The sequence below is a fragment of the Syngnathus floridae genome, chromosome 10 (genome assembly GCF_059516105.1).
Source record: "Syngnathus floridae isolate MCC-2025c chromosome 10, RoL_Sflo_1.0, whole genome shotgun sequence".
NCBI lineage: Eukaryota > Metazoa > Chordata > Actinopteri > Syngnathiformes > Syngnathidae > Syngnathus > Syngnathus floridae.
Genome location: NC_142422.1, coordinates 14,515,454 through 14,535,464, shown reverse-complemented (window position 1 = coordinate 14,535,464; position 20,011 = coordinate 14,515,454). Strand labels below are relative to the sequence as shown.

General features: G+C 50.1%; 2 protein-coding genes across 3 annotated transcripts; both read right to left on the bottom strand.

The window, feature by feature from the left end:
* Positions 1-3,011: 3,011 nt before the first annotated feature.
* Positions 3,012-6,464, bottom strand: LOC148392671 (uncharacterized). Its single transcript, XM_088387992.1, has 6 exons — positions 6,446-6,464; positions 6,203-6,271; positions 6,064-6,128; positions 5,281-5,380; positions 4,466-4,622; positions 3,012-3,858 (listed from the first exon to the last, which is right to left on the bottom strand). The coding sequence occupies exons 2-6, from the start codon at positions 6,263-6,265 to the stop codon at positions 3,605-3,607; spliced, it is 639 nt and encodes a 212-aa protein (XP_088244118.1). The 5' UTR covers positions 6,266-6,271; positions 6,446-6,464; the 3' UTR covers positions 3,012-3,604.
* Positions 6,465-6,648: 184 nt separating this feature from the next.
* pi4kb (phosphatidylinositol 4-kinase, catalytic, beta) lies at positions 6,649-19,628 on the bottom strand. Of its 2 annotated transcripts, none has more exons than XM_088387989.1 (12): positions 19,502-19,628; positions 13,332-13,913; positions 12,662-12,997; positions 12,293-12,520; positions 9,125-9,352; positions 8,953-9,062; positions 8,294-8,398; positions 8,106-8,229; positions 7,775-8,040; positions 7,415-7,547; positions 7,218-7,338; positions 6,649-7,135 (listed from the first exon to the last, which is right to left on the bottom strand). In XM_088387989.1, the coding sequence occupies exons 2-12, from the start codon at positions 13,872-13,874 to the stop codon at positions 6,954-6,956; spliced, it is 2,376 nt and encodes a 791-aa protein (XP_088244115.1). In that variant the 5' UTR covers positions 13,875-13,913; positions 19,502-19,628; the 3' UTR covers positions 6,649-6,953. The 2 variants fall into 2 exon arrangements, with proteins under 2 accessions (XP_088244115.1, XP_088244116.1); XM_088387990.1 differs by having other exon boundaries at positions 8,953-9,059.
* Between the last annotated feature and the right edge of the window lie 383 nt (positions 19,629-20,011).

Below are 20,011 nucleotides of genomic sequence, written 5' to 3'. Positions count from 1 at the left end.
GCGACCTGCGCGGTGCAGTTGCGCGGTGGGCGACGCGCTACGGTTGCGCGTTCAGCGGTGCGCTGCAGTCGCGCGATCGGACAAATGTGCGCAAATGAAAAAAATGTTTAAAAAAGGCGTTTTTATTTTTGTCTTGAAACGGATTAATATTTTTTTAAATATTCCATTATTCGTAATGGGAAAAATAGGTTCGGAATTCAACCGATTCGCTTCTCGAACCACCTTCTGAAACGGATTGTGGTCAAAAACCAAGGTTTGACTGTATTTTTGCTATTCTTATTAAAATCACACTTACATCTGAACTGCAAATGACAATAACACAGAGTGAAAGCCAAATTGAGCAAATTGGCTATTTCAGAAGTGTATGTCAAACTGGTAGCCCTTTTTGCCTTAATCAGTACCCAGGAAGTAGCTCTCGGTTTAAGAAAGGTTGTTGATCCGTGGTCTACACTTAGACGAGACGTATAACAGACGTCTATGGCTCAGTGGGATAATATATATTCTTCTTTAGGAAGGCAGTTTTCGTCCTGGAGGTGTGTTTGGGGTCGTTATCCTCCAAGATGACCACTGCCTTCCCAAAGAAGCTGAGGGTGAAGGTGATGGACTGGCCAAGCATGTCCCCAGACCTAAACAATATTGAACATCTGGGGAGCATCCTCAAACGGAAGGTGGAGGAGTGCAAGGTCTTCAACATCCACCAGCTCCGTGATGTCATCGCGGAAGAGGATTCCAGCGGCGACTTGTGAAGCTCTGGTGAACTCCATGCCTAAAAGGGTTGTGGCGGTGCTGGAAAATAATGGTGCCCACACTTTGGGTCCAATTTTGACATTTTCAGTTGGGGTGTACGCACTTTTGTTGCCAACCTTTTACACATTAATTGTTGTATTTTGAGATACTTTGAAGTAACAATAAATTTACTTTGCTAGCCAAGCTCTACAGTGACTACTTAACATTGGGTCAAAGTGTCATTTCTTCAGTGTTGTCCCATGACAAGTTATAATTAAAACATTGTAGAAATGAGAGGGGTGTACTCACTTTTGTGAGATACTGTATGTGTGTGACGATAACGACCATAAATACCTACCGTATGGTAACAGCCACATTGCATCCACAATCTGGTGATGACATTGTTAGAAGAACCAATCAGAAGCAGAATAACTGGTGCGGCCAGAGCAGCTTCATACGCTTGCTTAGCTGCCTGTCAGGAACGGGGTGGAAATGGAGCAGGACGACCAAGTGTAGCTTGGACCAGGGTTTATTGAAAAACGCAAACTAACAGACTCGGCAACTGACATGACTTAACAAAACCGAACAACGTGACTGACCAAAAAGACGTGAAACAAAAAGACAGGGTGACATTACCAATGACAGGAACAGGAACCAAAAAGACATCATGGCATGAACACACAACAATGATCCAACAGGGGAGTGACACGCAGACAGGACTTCAATACGAGACGGGTAATGAGAGGCAGGTGAGAATGATCACACTGATCATGGGCACACAGGAGGGGAGGGGCGAGCACACAGACAAAACTATGACAATATGGACATGATCGGGGACGAGTCGTGACACTGCCAGTCAAACAGAAATACACTAATGGGAATGCACTCATGGAAATCCCACCCACGCGTCACGTTTGTGTCAAAACCGCAATCTGGGAGCAAAAGCTAAGAAACGCGGAGCAGAAGCAAAGAATCACGGAGCAGAAGCAAAATGTCAGGGAGCGCAATCAAATATTTTAGACCATTTCACAATTTTTTTGCAATGTGATTTTTTGTGCGTTTAGTAATTTGAATTGATATTTTTTGCTTGCGTTTTAAAAAGTTTTGTTTCAATATATTGACACAAAATAAACACCATATGTGCAGAGATCACAGCGGCGCTCCAGCGCGGTCCTCTTCTCAGCGAGGTTGTTTTGCTCGTTTTGCTCTGACGGACGTCGCCATTGCTGACACTCACCACGACAGCTCCAGCATGGAGAGTTTCGAGACGCTCGGGCATCCTTCTCAACTGTCATGAAAAAAGCAAGTTGATTAACATGTCAGGATTTGTTGATTAGAGGCTTGACATTCTTGAGTATTGTATTCATAAAGATGCACGCGCACGCACGCACACACACACGCACACGCCATCAAATGCAGGAATCAAACTCACGGTATCGCCACACAAGACAGGCAAGCGAACCCCTACACCATCAGCGACTGCCTCCACACACATGCAGCATGCGTGTGCACATTTAGGATTTGTTCTTGAGAACTAGCGTGGAGGATCGCATGACTTTCAGTGAGCGTGTGCGATGGCGGCGGCCCTGCACCTATTGTGCGTGCTGGCGACGTGGCCCCGCTCGGGAAGACGAGTCGCCGGCGTGCCGAGAGGTCAAAGGTCATTTCCCTTTATCACCTTGTTGGTCATCATCCCAGCAGGAAGTCCAGAAGCGAGCCACTGGGAGGACGACCTCGTGACCCACACGGCCGACTACGATTACACGGCCACCTTTGATTACGACTACGGTAAGGACACACAACACACGCCAGTTGCCAAGTTCCCACTTGCATGGCGATATACTTATTTTTTTTAAAAAATCATTTTCATTATGTTGATGGCTAAAAAAGATAAATGGAAGATGGCGATGCAATACAGACCCTTGCAGCTAGATAGCGCCGGCATCATTCACTACATCTGCCCACAAGCGGCAGTACAAAACCATCTGGCAGCACAAATGCACAATTTTTTGCCAACCGACCCAAAAAATAAAGCAAATCACATTAAGAACAGCAGGGGATTGTGCGTGTTTTCATGTTTTGGTGAGCACAAATGTAACAACTGTGACTTTTTTGCCACTCCAATAACATTGAGTGCAAATGTTCATGCTAGAAAGAAAAAAAAACACACTGTGGTGTTTTGTGGGGGGGGGGTCTGGAATTGACTGATAACATTAGCATTGAATTCTATCAACTTGAGATGCAAGTGTTTCGAGTTACATGCGCAGTCACAGAACAAATTTAGCTCAAATGCCAAGGCACCAAATGATTCTTTAATCAAAGAACAAGTCACACACACAAACCCACTAAACCCACTTTACACAAAGTTATTTTGAGATCGATGTGCTTCATTTATTGTCATCACTGACTGCCACAAAGTGTGGAGACCAATTTTCTACTTGTTTTCACAATCAAGCCATGATTGGAATGTAAGGGACCAACACAGCCACAAATGCCTGATTTGGCGCTGCTGTGACTTTGGGTCTAGTTACAGCAACATCTCTAAAAGCCAGAAACAAGGCGAGCAAAGGTCAGAATGTCAAACTCTGCCGAGGAAGTGTGTACACATGTGACCTTTGACCTGTTCAGGCTTCAGGGGCAGGACCCAGTTTGGTGCTCTTGCTGATGTTGGCGACTGTTCAGCTGAGGGTATGAAGAAAAACCTCTCAGCCTTCATTCCAGAACACAAAGTAAAACTTGTGCACCCGTTGGTCCCTCTCACCTCTCTATCTCACCTATCTAACAGGCCCGCAAGCTAAATAAGTCTATGCAAACGCGAGGCAAAACGAAAAAAAAAAAAAAAGCTTGGAGGTGGCAAAGTGCGCCGCGCTCATTCCCACTATGTTGGCAACTGTCCGGCGAGCGCCATGTAGGCATCCAGATCGGCGTCCAGTTGCTTCTTGGACTTGGCCATATACGCGTCTAGGTCGGCATCCAGTCGCTTCTTGGACATGGCCATGTAGCCATCCAGCTGCGCGTCCAGCTCTCTTTTAGTGGGCACTTTGATGCTCCGCCCCCTCGAACAAACAGAGGACTCCAGGGCTCCACGAGCCACTTTTTGGCAGCGACGTCCAGCCAGCCTTCCACTCCCTCCTGTGGAAGGACAGCCACATGTGACTCAGTGTGTGAAGGCTCGGCTCGTTGAGAAGCCTTCACTGACTGCTGTCGTTCATCAACACGCGAGAGACAAAAGGCAGAACAAAAACTTGGTGTGCGAGTTGTCGTCTTGGACCTTAGTCTGTTTGCCGTGGCAAAAAGGATCACTTATTCATGAGGTCTGCTTGTTATTTTCTTTCTTTTTTTTTTTTTTTTTTTTTTTTAACTGTCCCCAAGTATTAGGCCGCTTCGAGGCACTCTCTTCAATTGCGAAATCCTACATGACATTCTAAGACTAGCACCACAGGTTGGAACTGTTCGTCTCAACGGTGACGGTACATCTGACTACATTTTCCAAGTTTTTTTCATTGTAAGTTTTGGGTTGTTCTTCAGTTTTTGGGTGAGCTCAAGCTCATTTCCCTCTCAGGCAACAAACAAGCCAACAAAATTGGGTAGTACGACTTCAAATTGGAGAACATGAGAAGAAAATTGCCTAAAAAAACAAACAAACCGTGCCGTGACTATCTACAATGGAGCTTTTGTCCAGGTGTGTGTGGGGGCGGGGATTAGGATTTTTGTTGCAGAGGTGACACCTATCACTCACTTGGTTTGGCGAGGGCGGCGCGGCACCTGGCTCTCCAGCCGTACTTGTTCTGGAAAGTCCAGAAGCCGACCCGCCGCCAGCCCAGCCGGGTCCACACGCTCGCTCGTCTGGCGGGGGGTGAAGTCACGGGCACCGGCGAGAAGCACGTTTGCCCCTTCTGGAAGACGCAAACATAGACATAGCTGCTAGCACGGCGTGTCAGCCGGGCCCTCGCTACAATCACACGTCTCTAGTTGACATTCCAAGCTGACCGCCACTTGTTTCAAGCAAACGGAAGCCGTAAGAGTGGCGAAAACAGCTGCTGGTACAATTGCTTTGGTAGACATTCACTAACAGAATCCCATAATCCAAAACTGACAGCGAGCAGCTAATGCTAGCACCAGGAAAGAGCTGGCCCAGATTGGCCTCTTGGATAACCGCGCGCTTGAGCTCCGCCTGGATGCATGGATGGATGAACAGCAGATCACTGCGCTTGCCATTGTCAAATTGCCTTGTTTTCTGGCCATGTCGGCTCCCGTACCGCCTGGCAATGGTTTGGCTTACATTACCACGATAACCAGTCGACAACCAGTCGACAACCAGACACGCCCCCCCCCCCCCCCTCCCCTCCAACTTGTGGAGCTGAACTGCAAAATTATTGGCTGTCACTTTCTGGGTGGTTAATTACACTGAAAGACTCACTCAGGCACATGTCACAAAGAGACACATTTCGCTTGTTTTGGTGCAAACTTGATGTGTGGGCGAAAACTCGCCAAATTATTTGTACGCAACACATTCAAATGTCACCCTGAGGGTAAAAGTGGCAGAGAACTCACCGGACTAACTGAAGATGAGGATGCCACCAATAGAAGCACAGACTCGGGAGCGGTTGCCACGTGGGGCCGCATCAGTTGCCCAGCCAGCACCTGAGAGAAGCTAAATCCAAAAATCATGAATTAGGGGGAAGAAGGAAAAAAATAATAATTCAAAAAGTTAATACTTCAAAATACACGTGTAACTCACTATTTTTAAATAAATTTACACAATTTATTGTTATTGCAATATTTCTCTTATTTTTCTCAGCGTATTCTCCAGGACGTATGGGAACCAAATTTATGTCTTCTCTTTTCGGACCGATTAGTTTGTTTGCTACGTCAAGTTGTCTTTCATCCCTGACTAGTTCCTCGACTTGTAAAATCTCTGCATGCGGTTCCAGGGCGGGCCGACAAACTATTAGCAAACAAACGCTGCCCTCGACAAAGCCAGTTTGACATTAACCACCATGCTACACATCCAAGCTCTTACGTACTTTTATTTGCTGAGAGAATTGGGGATCAGATATCAATTACAAAAACAATATTTACAAATAGAGAGGTGTTGTTCAACCCCCCCCCCCCCCCCCCCCCCGGGTAATCTCTTAAAGACTGTCTAATATTTCAAACAAAGTTCCATCATTCAAAATAACCCAAAACCAATTTAAAACGGGTAGTTCACACCAAGCTTCCAAGAGGACAGAAAACCGGGATTAATTCGTTGAACAGCAGAATTAATTTGGACTAAAAATGAAATTGAAATTAAATGGTTGGTAAACATGAGCACGTTTCTCAGTTTCTACTCACCGCTGATGAAGGGATACGTCCGAAGAACGTTTCAGGCGAACGCGGGCTGGCATTCGTCTCTTCGTCTTGACGAAAAAGAGCAGGACAACATTAACGCACACCCGCAAGGGTTGAACGCAGCGCCGACGGTTGTGCCTACCTGTCCCGGTGGCCCACAAGCAAGGGCGCTGCAACTCCTGCTGGCTTGGAAGCTCCCGGCCATCGAGTCCTATAGCGTCAGCTCGAGGTTTTTCATAGGAACGGCGCTCATTGGCTAACCTAGCGTTAGCCCGCACGCACCTGATTCCTTTCTACCTCAAACGTCATTTCAGCGAGCTAACCTGAGCACTTTAAAGTATTTTGGCGTAATCTTTGTCGGTTCCTTGGTATTTAGTTCACCTACCTGTGCACTTGCAGGGGGCTCTTTGGCAGCTTTAGTTTCTTTCTTTCTTTCTTTCTTTCTTTCTTTCTTTCTTTCTTTCTTTCTTTCTTTCTTTCTTTCTTTCTTTCTTTCTTTCTTTCGTTTTCCAGCCGAGGAAGAGTCGAGCTTAAAAATGTTTTGCTTAATGACCAGCCTCTTCTTTCAGGAGCAGAAAGAGTTTACAGTGAAACTTTGTCACACTTTTATTTCGGTGCGTCCATGAAGCAGTACACTGTCAAATAAATCACCGCTGCCATTAAATGTGAACTGACACTTCCAAGCGACGCTGTACAATGTGGACGGGGCCTTGTTAGGAGTGGCAATGTTGACAGGTCAGGGTGTTTCCGTCACACCCAACAAAAACAACTAAATGGAGCAAAACATGTCAGGAATGTCACACCAACTTTTCTCCACGGAAGGATGACCAAGACACCAGTGACCCAAAAGACCTGAGAATGCAATCGTCATCATGGCGGTTGCACTCCAGTGGTCACATGATGCCGTTGGTGATGTACTGGAAGCCGTCGTAAAGTTTGGTGGTGAGCGAGCGCATGGAGCCCACCACCATTTGTTCAACTAGAAGTTGCAGCTGCTCCTCGGTCAGGCTCATGTGGAAGCGCTCCTTCAGGCCTCGCATGGTGCTCGAGCCGTGGAAGCAGGGTAGCTGCGAACCTGTGGCACGCCAAACGCACGCCTGCCGTCAGCTCACGGCCTTGCGCCCCATCTTAGCATGTTCTTGGCATGCGCTGCTGACCTTGTTGCATGATCTCCACAATTTGCAGCACACGCTCCATGTGCTTGCGAGCGGCGATCAGGCCCTGGAGCATCAACATCTTGTAGTAATTGAACATGTCGCCGTCGGGACCGCCCATCACCTGACATGCGCACACAGACGCGATGAGGTTGGGGCTTCGGCGAGCCTTGCGGTCGATGGATAGAACAAGGCAAGACCTCAACAAACTCGGCGGTGAGTTTGAAAGCGGACGTCTCGAAACCGAGGTTCTTAGGCGAGCTGGACAGGATGAAGCCGAAGTCGATGTGGATGATGTGGCCGCATGCGTCCAGCAGGATGTTGCCATTGTGCCTGAGGGGACAAAATCCACTTTTCAGGCTCATACTAAGTAGCGTCCCCTGTTGAGCTTGGGGGGAAATTTTATATATTTATTTATTTATATATTAGATGTGACTATAAATCACAGGGTCAGGCATGACTGGGCAACAGAATCAACAGAATAGAATAGTTTCTGATTTTATAGTAGGCGAATTGCGGGGTGAACTAAAAAGGGGCCCAAACTTTAGCTTTGCTCTGACCTGTCCTTGACCTGCAGCAGGTAGCAGATGAGGCTGTAGCCAGCACAGCTTTGCACAAAGTTCCTCTGCGCTGTCAGGAAGGCTTCGGTGGTGGGCGCACCGTGCTCCTGCAGGAAGTAGTCCAGCAGAGACAGCTGGCTGTGCTTCTTGACCTGATGCAGCGACACTGCGTTGACCACCGGCTCGATCATGCCGCTGTCCGACGACAGAACCAGGATCTTGTAGGGCTTGATCCACAGCGGCACCCGCTCCGTCTCCCAGATAGTCTGACAAACACATCGGCTTAGGGACGGAGAGAAAGGGGGAGGTCCCGGGCACGGCGGCGATTTACCTTCAGCTGCCGCAGCACCTGGAAGGCCAGCAACTCCTGACGGAGGTCATCACCACACTTGACGATGACGGATAGCAGGCGCCAGGTGGGCATGTGCCCGTAAGGGGAGCCTTCGCGGATCCTCCTGAACAATGCAGTCACGATTATGGGATGCGCGGCGGGAGGTGGCTAAAGCGAGGGACGCCTACCGGACTTTCTCCTCCCACGGTTCTTTGAGAGCCACGGCCGACGGGTCCTCAGGGTCGCGCTTGAAAGCGGTGGGGGTCTGCGCCAGTTGCTCCGACAGCCGACGCCTGCACACGCACGTTCCAATGTGTTGGTGGAAACGGCAACGACTCGACGGCCACGCCCGCGAGTCTTGACTGACACGCTGAACGAGGTGCTAGAGTCAAGACAGCGTCGAGCGGGAACAAGACATTCGAGACCAAGACAGACCGAGACGGTATTTGTCCAAGACAAAACAAAAGACCACAGTCTTGTTTTCGTGGCCTTTGCAACTAGACCACTTTCTACCCGGTTGTTTTGGAAAGCTCAGCAAATTTGTGCAAGGCATGTGGCATTTCAGGCGACACTTGGAAGCCAGCGCAGCAGCCGCACTGTCTCTTTCTGACAGCAGTACCGGGCCGGCGGTCTTAAGCAAAAATCTGGAATCTGACCCGTCCAAGTAAGAGTAAAAATGCCTTTGAACAAGACACTCAACAGTTCAAAGGCAAGACCAATCTCGAGAACACTTTGACGGATGCGCTGTCATCTGGAACCCTGCAACGCGGGATCGGCAACCTCAAAGCGCTCCCGACGGATACGTCCAAATGCAGACAGCCGCTTAACTGAGTGTCAGGGGACCAACCTGATGTCCCCCGCGGCGATGAAGACGGGTTCTTTGCTGTCAAGACTGCCTACGCTGTCCACGGAAAACTGACTGATGTTGTCGCAGCTGGTGTGAACCTCTGGAAGCTGCTGGAAAAGAGCAGTCATGCGGCCGACAACTTGGGTCCGAGAGCGCCCGGCCGGACACGAACCTCGACATGCAGCTCGCCGATGTCGTCCACCGACCAGGCCTCATCATCATTGTCGTAGTTGGGGACGGTGGAGAAGCTTCCGGCGCGTTGCTCGGTGCTCATGCCGCAGTCGGGCAGGTGCTCCACTGAGCGTGTGCTCCTGATACGGTTCTCCGGGATTCGAGCCGGCACCTTGGACGTCTCAAAGTTGTCTACCTCCAGAACCTCCACATAGATAAGGTAAGGTGCCTGTGGGATCAAAAATACTTTGACATTTTGTGCATTACGACCGAATGCTCCCTCTCATTCCTTGTGCCACTCCTTCCGGCGTGCCCGCCTTGGCCATCAGGTAGCGGCACAGTCATGCAGGCAAGCGGACAGGGCTCCTTCGCAACGACCACATATATATACATATATATATATATATATGATATATATATATATGATATATATATATATATATGATATATATATATATATATCATATATATTATATATGATATATATATATCATATATATATATATATATATATATATATATATATATATATATATATATATATATATATATATATATATATATATATATACATATACATATACATATACATATACATCTATACTTTGCAATGGTAATGTTTTTTTGTCTGAAGAATAAATGCCTGTGAACATTATTGTATGATCTGTCTCCATGACTCCAATTCACCATGTACACCTCTGACTTCCATACAACTGAATTCTGCCATGTGCATAGGTTTGGGGACGACACTGCTATTATTGGCTGTATTAGAAATGGACAGGAGGAGGACTACAGGGGCCTGGTTCAGTGGTTCGTCGGTTGGTGTGGCTCCAACTACAAGCACCTAAACACCGCCAGGTCTAGGGAAATGGTGGTGGACTTTAGGAGGCCAGGCCTCATCCTGAGCCAGTGACTATCAATAGAGACTGTGTGCAGACCTGTAAGGATCTTGGAGTGTTACTGGATGAAAAATTAGACTGCTCTGCGCATGTGGACGCTTTGTGTAAGAAAGGACAATGTACTTCCTCAGGAGGTTGGCGTCCTTCAATGTCTGCAATGTGATACTGCGGATGTTTTATCGTTCTGTTTGGTGAGCACCCTCTTCTTTGCGGTGGCGCCCTGGGGGGCAGCATCAAGAAGAGAGATGCCTCATGCCTGGACAAACTAGTGAGGAAGGCAGGTTCTGTTGTGGGCACAGAGCTGCCTGATCTGGCATCTGTAGCAGAACAGCAGGTGTTGGCCAGGCTGCTGTCCATCAAAGACAACCCTGCCCACCTACTCTACAGCAGTGTTTCCCAACCTTTTTTCAATCACGGCACACCTTTTCATTGGAAAAAATCTCGCGGCACACCGCCAACCAAAATCTGTTAAGCTCCTATATTAAAATCAGTTATATTACAACGAAACACGTACAGTCCTATTCCTATATATGTATGGAGAGTCGAATAATTTAATAGAAATAAATACTAAATATTCTTTAAATTGTATTCCTTTTTTTAAATATAAGTGACAGTTTTTTAAAAAGGTTTTAGACGGTGTAAGAAATAAACTATTTAAAGTGATTGTGATTAAAATAAAAGAATCAACGTGATTTTGTTTACTGTTTTAGACTAGGTCTATAAATATTGCAACAATAAGAACAAAGTCACTTTTAAAGACGCTCTGCTGTTCTGACAGCAACTGAGTGGCTATCACAGTCGAGGAATCTCGACTTGACTGCTTATTTTACGTATGTGAAAAATAACCAATCCAGGTTCTCCGGTTGAACTGCATGCTCTGATTTCCATTGGACCACAAACGCACCACAACCGTCATAGTGTCTGTCACTGTTAGCAAAAGCACACAGCAACACACACATAAACTGAATATGTGCCAATGCAATACAATCAGATCGACACAATATGAAATCTCAAGATTCTCCGATTCTCCACACATGCACGATTAGCAAGTGGCTGACCAGGCCTTGCGCGAACTGGCCAGTGGTTTGGCGATCCTGTTTACAATGCGCTCCGTAATTAATATTGGACAATCCCACGGCACAGCTGAACGTCTCTCACGGCACACCAGTGTGCCGCGGCACAGTGGTTGGGAAATACTGCTCTACAACACCGTCACTGGGCGGAGGAGTAGCTTCAGTAGCTTCCGATTTTATATTGTATATCTGTTATATACTTAACTGCTGGCAACTGAATTTCCCCCCGGGATCAATAACATATGTACCTATCTATCTACCTACCGACCTACCTCCCTACCAGTTAGTTAGTTAGTTAGTTAACGTTCGTCAGTCACTCTTAAAGGGAAATGTGCTTTCGGCAGTTTGCAAACATATTTTATTGAGGCTGCGTTAGACTTATATATAATCACATCAATATAATTTCCAGTAATGGCTGTGCTTGTGTGGTCGCATGGTGGGTGGTAAGGAATTGTGCAGGCAACTGCACGAAGTTGTTTTCTTCGAAGTGTTGTGCAACAGGATTTATCATCGGCCCGGCGAGAACAGGGAGGGCACCTGACGAGAACATCTCAAGGTCGGTGAGAAACGAGAATCACACCCCGTGCTGGTGGTCGGGCTTCGCGGGGAAAACCCAACCGCCAGACAGCTGAGGCCGGACAGCTGCACTCAGCGATAACACCCAGACGGGGATGAGATGGCCATCGACCAATCATCACACAATGTTTTGCATGTTTGAATATTCATATTGTGTTTCTTTATAACTGGGCAACCCGGAAGAATGTGTTGTTTTTGATGGTCACAAGAGCACACGAGTTTTGGTGTGAGGGACCTGGGACCCAGGCACCTGTATTAGCTTGCTTTGTCAGGAATAAACAATTGGTGAATTCGGTCTGATTGATCAACTGGTCTTCTCTTTGACAGAACAAACTCGCAAAATTGTTAGGTCCGCAAGTGTGTGCTAAAACAGTTGAGTGTTGGTCGTAATTTGGAGTCAGATCAATAACTAGAATTCGTAGCCTAAAACTCTCTAAAACTCAGTGCTGCTTTCTATATGCTAAGCTCAGCCCGGGACAGCGATGGCGTTGTTTTATTTTGTGTGAACTTGGAGCGGCAACAAACAGTTCCACGTCTGCCAAGTGACTTTGCCGCCACCACGCTCGTGCTCCGACGTCAAAGATCAAGAGGCGATACGTGCAAAGAGAAGGCGGGCATCACCTTGTCCTTGGAGTTGAGCACGACGGCCTGCGTATGCGGCACGCGCACCACGTGGTGCTCGAAGGCGGCGGTGGGCAGCCAGACGCGGGCGGGCAGCTTGTGGTTGAGCAGCGATAGCTCCGAGATGAGCCGCTGCGTCTTCTGCTCTTTGGTGGGCAGCGTGGCCAAACGCTTACCGATGCCCATCAAAGACTTGATGAAGTCGCGCTGCGGCGCCAGGCGCAGCGGCTGCCGGCCCGTGGGCCAAAACAACACAAGGCGGCGGGCGTTAGGTTTGGCCCCATTGCGGTTTGACGCAGCAGCAGGTGGGGCTTGCCCAAGCCAGCTAATGGGCGGACATTTCTCAATCAATTAAGGGTGCCCGCATACCTCGTCATGGCTGCTCTCCACTTTGGGGTTGCTGGCCGTCCTCTTGAGGTCGCCACTGAGGCTGACTGCCACGGCGGCGTCCGACTTGGACCGCTGGTGTGTGCGTTTGGAGGGCGACAGGCCTGTCTCGGTGGGCGCGGCACAGAAGGGCGCCAGCGTCAGGGGGTCCCGGCGGGCCCGGCTGGCGGCCGGCTTGAGCTGGTCAGACAGGATGAGCTTGCGCAACTTGGCACCTCGTGAGTGGCGCTGCGTTGAGATGTGCATATCGGACGAGTACGCCGCCAGTAGCCATGCGCACTGCAGACTGAAGGAGATGCTCTGCCTGCAGCGATGCACCTAAGGGAGGGACAGACAGACACAGACAGACACAGACAGACACACACAAACACACACACACACACACACACACACACACACACACACACACACACACACACACACACACACACACACACACGCACACACGCACACACGCACACGCACACCTTTGGCAGCCAAGAAAACACTGCTGGTTCCTGATGGCATATGTCGGCATTTGGCAAAGCTTCCCCCACAACTTCACGCAAATATAAAATCCAACCCAACTGTCCTGTGCGTGTTTGCATCGACTGCATGTGTGTGCATACGTTGTGCGCGTGTGTGTGTTTGAAACGTGCGCGCCCACACCCACCACGTAAGGCTTGATGGCGTCGCCGACGTGCTCATCCATGTGCACGTACATGTTGAGGAGCTGTGGCAGGAAGAAGTCGACGTCGTCGTGTGGAAAGCTGAAGAGTCGGTTGCCGATATAGGCCTGCACGCCGGGCTCCTTGGAGTTATGCAGGTAAGAGATGGCCATGGACACGTCAAAGAGTTTGGACTCAAACAGGCGCAGGAGCCACGACTGCTTGGACGGGTTGGGCCGCCGCCGCCGGCCACCCTCCACCCGCCCGTCCTCGTCCCCGTCCTGGTCCCTGTCTGACCCGGTCGACCTGTCCCCGTCGCAGGCGGGGTCGGTGTGTCTAGGCTTGAGCTTGTGCAGGACTTCCCGACATGCCCTCTCTGCCGCCGCCGCGTCGATCAGCGGCCCCGCTCCTTCGCTGCCCGCCCCCTCACCCGTCCCCTCACTGATGACGCCCAGTGGGGGAGTGACGGCGGCAGCGGGACTCGGACGCGGGGAGGGGGCGTCGTGTTCCAATTGGACGGGAGAGGGCTCCGCATACTTTTCCTCCATTGAGACCACCAGGAGGGAAGGAGGCTCCGCCCACCTTCACTGCAGCAGACACACGCATACACACAGATGAGAATGCTTGTTGTCACTGCGTACTTCTTGGCCCCATTTGGGGTTGGAAACTATGTTCTAACTGTTTTTTTGTTTTGAAACCGAAATTGCACATCATGCCAACAGGGCAGCACTACAGTTGCCGGTGGCTCCAAAACCCACAAAGGAGGAGGAACGTCGCACAGCTAAGATTTACGTGTCGACTACAGAAGTGTCGGATCTCAGATGTTCAACAATAGACAATCCAAGAACAAAGAACAAACCTGGCTGCAGTTCTGATTCCAAACTTGAAAAGCGGGATGAATGGTGAGGGCTCTGTGTAATGGATAATTAATAATCACAAGGTAGCCAAATTGACGGCAGGTTTTCAAGCCTAACTTTGGCTTGAGGCTTTTGGCGATTCGACTTTTTATCCTCTACAGCAGGGGTCACCAACACGGTGCCCGCGGGCACCAGGTCGCCCGCAAGGACCGCATGAGTCGCCCGCAGGACTGTTCCAAAATTAGCTCAAATAGCGGCACTCAGTGAGCTGCATCTATTTATTTTACAGCCAAACCTCGGTTTTCGAACGTCCTGGTTCTTGAACAAATCGGAATTCGAACAATAAAAATCTACATTTTTTTGCTTCGGTTGTCCAACAAAATTCGTAGGTTTAACCTCGCGAGATAAGCCGGGAGGAACCGAGAAAACCCGACCGCGCGGCCCAGATGCTGACTGACTCCGTTGATATTGTATTTTCGTTACTTTGAGGATTGTATTAACCCCTAATCATGCCTCCAAAGAAAGCAAGTGGGAGCGTAAAGCCATCCTAAAACACAAAGACGCTCTTAAAGCTATGCGACAGTGAGCGCCCGGCGCGCTACGGTTGCGCAATCGAACCAAATTAAGCTCCCTGCGCACTGAGGTCCACTTAAATTTTGGAAAGTACATCAGGACTTTAAAAATATTTTCTAAATTCTAGCGACGGCTCTGTCACAATAATGCGACCAGCGCGGTGCAGTTGCGCGGTCGGCGACGCGCTACTGTTGCGAGTTCGGCGGTGCGCTGCAGTTGCGCGATCGAACAAAATTAAGCTCCCTGCGCACTTAGGTCCACTTAAATTTTGGAAAGTACATCAGGACTTTAAAAATATTTTCTAAATTTCAGCGACGGCTCTGTCACAATAATGCGACCAGCGCGGTGCAGTTGCGCGATTGGGCGACGCGCTACGGTTGCGCGTTCGGCGGTGCGCTGCACGATCAGACAAATATGCGCAAATGAAAAAATGCTTAAAAAGGGCGGGTTTTTTTTGTCTTGAAACGGATTAAAAAATATTCCATTATTCGTAATGGGAAAAATAGATTCCGAATTCAACCGATTCGCTTCTCGAACCGCCTTCTGAAACGGATTGTGGTCAAAAACCAAGGTTTGACTGTATTTCTGCTATTCTTGTTAAAATCACACTTACATGTGAACTGCAAATGACAATAATAACAACACATAGTGAAAGCCAAATTGAGCAAATTGGCTATTTCAGAAGTGTATGTCAAACTGGTAGCCCTTTGCCTTAATCAGTACCCAGGAAGTAGCTCTCGGTTGGTGGTTGGTGACCCCTGCTCTACAGATTTCCGCCCGAGGCCGAGCCAGCGGTGACCGAGCGGAAGTGGGCTGCCTGCCTCAAAGACAGCCGGCAAGAAAAGCTTCCTTTGTCACGTCTCGTCCCCAACTGCTATGTGTCTGTTGTCTTGGTTTCTGTCTGTGTGCTCGCCCCTCCCCTCCTGTGTGCCCATGATCAGTGTGATTATTCCCACCTGCCTCTCGTTACCTGTCATGTATATAAGTCCTGTCTGCCCCTCACTCCCTGTCGGATCATTGTTATGTGTCAACGTCATGATGTCTTTTTGGTTCCAGTTGCTGTCATTGGTAATGTCACCCGGTCATTTTGTTTCACGTCTTTTTCGGTCAGTCTTGTTGTTAGGTTTTGTTAATGAGTCATGTCGGTTGCCGAGTCTGTTAGTTTGCCTTTTTGAGTTCACCAATAAACCCTGGTCCAAGCTGCACTTGGTCGTCCTGCTCCATGCTCCACCCGACCGTGACAGAATGATCCGACCACCAAAACGACCAGCGCTTGGACCCCCCTCCGCCACCAGCTCCCGCTGCGACGCCCGATCGTCGTCCGACCTTGTTCCAGCGCCGTGGGCTCCACAGCTGCCGTCGAACTTGCTTCCGCGACACCGGACCCGCGGCCGCCACCAGACCTCGCTCCAGCGACGCCGGACCCGCGGCCGCCATCAGACTCGCGGCCACCATCGGGCCTCACCCCGGCGTCACTGGACCCACGGCCGTCGTCGGACTTCTTGCCAGCAACGCCGGACCCGTGGTCGTCGCCGGACTTTGAGCCAGCTGCACCTGGCTCCACGCCCACTGCTGCGGCGCGTGATGGCTCCTGCCGCTACGCACAGCCACGCCTTCTGAAATGCCAACGATCACGGTACAGACTTTCAGAGTTGCCGCCGATCGCGGTACAGACTTCCGGAGTCGCCGCCAATTGCCGTACGGACTCCCAGAGTTGCCGCCGATCGCGGCACAGACTTCCAGAGTCGCCGCCAATTGCTGTACGGACTTCCAGAGTCGCCATCCGAGTGCATTTTATGTTTGGGTTGCCGCCCGAGTGTGGTTCTGTCCCCAAAGTTGCCGCCCGAGTGCGGTTCTGTCCCCCAAGTCGCCGCCCGAGTGCGGTTCTGTCCCCCAAGTCGCCGCCCGAGTGCGGTTTGGTTCCCCAAGTCGCCGCCCGAGTGCGGTTTGGTTCCCCTAGTCGCCGCCCGAGCGCGGTTCTGTCCCCCAAGTCGCCGCCCGAGTGCGGTTCGGTTCCCCAAGTCGCCGCCCGAGTGCGGTTCGGTTCCCCAAGTCGCCGCCCGAGTGCGGTTCGGTTCCCCAAGTCGCCGCCCGAGTGCGGTTCGGTTCCCCAAGTCGCCGCCCGAGTGCGGTTCGGTTCCCCAAGTCGCCGCCCGAGTGCGGTTCTGTCCCCCAAGTCGCCGCCCGAGTGCGGTTCTGTCCCCCAAGTCGCCGCCCGAGTGCGGTTCTGTCTCCCAAGTCGCCGCCCGAGTGCGGTTCTGTCTCCCAAGTCGCCGCCCGAGTGCGGTTCTGTCTCCCAAGTCGCCGCCCGAGTGCGGTTCTGTCTCCCAAGTCGCCGCCCGAGTGCGGTTCTGTCTCCCAAGTCGCCGCCCGAGTGCGGTTCTGTCTCCCAAGTCGCCGCCCGAGTGCGGTTCTGTCTCCCAAGTCGCCGCCCGAGTGCGGTTCTGTCTCCCAAGTCGCCGCCCGAGTGCGGTTCTGTCTCCCAAGTCGCCGCCCGAGTGCGGTTCTGTCTCCCAAGTCGCCGCCCGAGTGCGGTTCTGTCTCCCAAGTCGCCGCCCGAGTGCGGTTCTGTCTCCCAAGTCGCCGCCCGAGTGCGGTTCTGTCTCCCAAGTCGCCGCCCGAGTGCGGTTCGGTTCCCCAAGTCGCCGCCCGAGTGCGGTTCGGTTCCCCTAGTTTTTTTTTTTTGGGCCGTCGGGAGCCGTCCCTTGTGTGTGTGTGTGTGTGGGGGGGGGGGTTCTGTCACGTCTCGTCCCCAACTGCTCCACTATGTGTCTGTCTTGGTTTCTGTCTGTGTGCTCGCCCCTCCCCTCCTGTGTGCGCATGATCAGTGTGATTATTCCCACCTGCCTCTCGTTACCTGTCATGTGTATATAAGTCCTGTCTGCCCCTCACTCCCTGTCGAATCATTATGTGTCAACGTCATGTCTTTTTGGTTCCAGTTGCTGTCATTGGTAATGTCACCCGGTCATTTTGTTTCACGTCTTTTTCGGTCAGTCTTGTTGTTAGGTTTTGTTAATGAGTCATGTCGGTTGCCGAGTCTGTTAATTTGCCTTTTTGAGTTCACCAATAAACCCTGGTCCAAGCTGCACTTGGTCGTCCTGCTCCATGCTCCACCCGACCGTGACATCCTTCTCAAAATCTACTGCGCACCTCAACACGCTGTTGACCAATATTGTTTGTGAAGTGAAAGCCGCCTGTTTTTCATCCACCTCGGCGGGTGGGTGGTGGTGGGGGGCAGCCATTTTGACGCTCACTGTCAACTAAAAATGACGGCCAATCGCAGCTCTGCTTGCCACGTGACCAAACTCCGAACACAGCTGAGCAACCGTGATGTCATTTTCAGTCAACAGCAAGCAGCAAAATGCAATTTGCCGCTTGACTAGTCCTCCACCACAAACGCAATATCCACCCCAAGTCAAGTTCTGATGTTCTACAGTCGTAACCGTTCTGAGGGTTTTTTCCTGCTTTCTCGCTACTCAAATTTTTGGCCGCAACTTGCATCTGGTGGAAAATGGCTTCCATGGGTAGCAGAGCAAACCGACACTCCATCGGACATGCTGGGAAATAACCGCGGTATGGCATTTTTTTCACCATTTTGTCCAAAAGTGATTTTTCCCAAACCAAAACTCAATTCCTGCAGGACATGTGCTCCACTTTTCAACTTTCTTGATGCTATTGCAGCCACACCCCTGACACTTTGAGGAACTCGAAATCAGTGCCTTCACGTTTCGCACTTCATCCAAACACACTGCAAAGCAAACCTGCAAACGGGCGTCCATGTGGCACAGTGGAGGCGCTTGCGTTCGCAACACGCATGTGTCATTTCTCTATTTGCAAAGTTACAAAACAGAGCTGGGCAACAGGTGCCTGAGTGGCCCCCAGAAGAATGACCTTTTTTTTTCTTGTATGTGCCTCAGTGCATTTAGCCTCATTCCGAGGTTGTTGCGTGGGTGTCGTAAGCACAAGTCAACGTAATTCTGTTTTGCTCCTAATTACTGTCCCAAATTGAACATCTCACCCTCGCAGCCCTGCATTCAACTCCCCGTCACAGTGCAGTGTCAGGATTTCATTGTTTAAAAAAAGCCTTGCTTCTGCTGATCCCTCCATGAAAAAAAACATCCAGCTAGCTACCTCACTCCTCAGGACGTTATTTGGAGCCTTGCACGTTGCTGATTCACGTGATGCGGGAAGAACGAAAGCTTTCGAACGCGGTTGCTTAGTCATTGGATTTCTTATCTTTGGGAACTCGCTAGGTTACCAATTTAAAAAGGCCAATTAATTTCATTGCATCTCAAAATCCTGGCATTTGAACACGGGTTCTGCAGGCTTTACTCTCCACCCAAGAAAGACAAACAACGGACTGGTCCCCTCCGTGAGCGAGCCCTCAATCCAAACAACTTGCGCATCAACTCAGCAAATTGATGAAAATAACCTCGACGCAAACCCGTCTTTGTGGGCTTGCAACTGACATCGGCACACTCTGGACTAGGCTCATGCATTTCGCGGAGTAGCACTCGAGTGTGTTAGCGGCTAACAATCGGCTAGCAGTAGCAGTTCTGTAGATTAGCAAAGTGTTTGGCCGGCTCCGAGACCGTCTGAGCTCACTCGGAGGCTTTTTAGCTTCGTTAGTAGTGGCCAACTGTTGCTAGGGTCTGCTGAGTAAATGCCTGAACTAACTGGGAAGCTAAAGGCTAAGCTAACGTCGAACGAAGTGCTTGACGTGTTTGCTGGCGGCTCGCCCGTACCTTGTTGAGCTCTGGTGACTGTCAATCGGGTCGACGAGTCAACTTTGTCCTCCCATTGATGCTGTCGACTAGCCGCCCGTAGCCGTAGAGGATGATGCTTATTGGCCGCTAGGGGGAGACATGCAACTTTATTTGCCTCTCGTCTACCTCGCCGCCATTGTGGTCGAGTCAAACCGTCCGCTCGCGTCGAAAAAACTCTTTTGAGCGGAGCTTCTCAAACGCTCGACACAAAGTAGCAGCTAAATAAAATATTAAACACTCTAACCAGCACCATTACGACCGATTTCAGACTGCAGAAGTGCAGTAGGCCTTAGTGTTCATTAGAAACGAGACAACGTCCATTAACGGTCAAATTTTCCATTCAGCAGGATGAGAAAGTGTTTCTCAATTTTTGACTGGCCCACTTAACTTGAAACCAAGCAGTCATGTGTTGCGAACTTATGATGGATGACCCATTGTGTTGCCACCTATGCACTAAAATGTATAGCGAAGAGCAAGGAGATTGCAAAT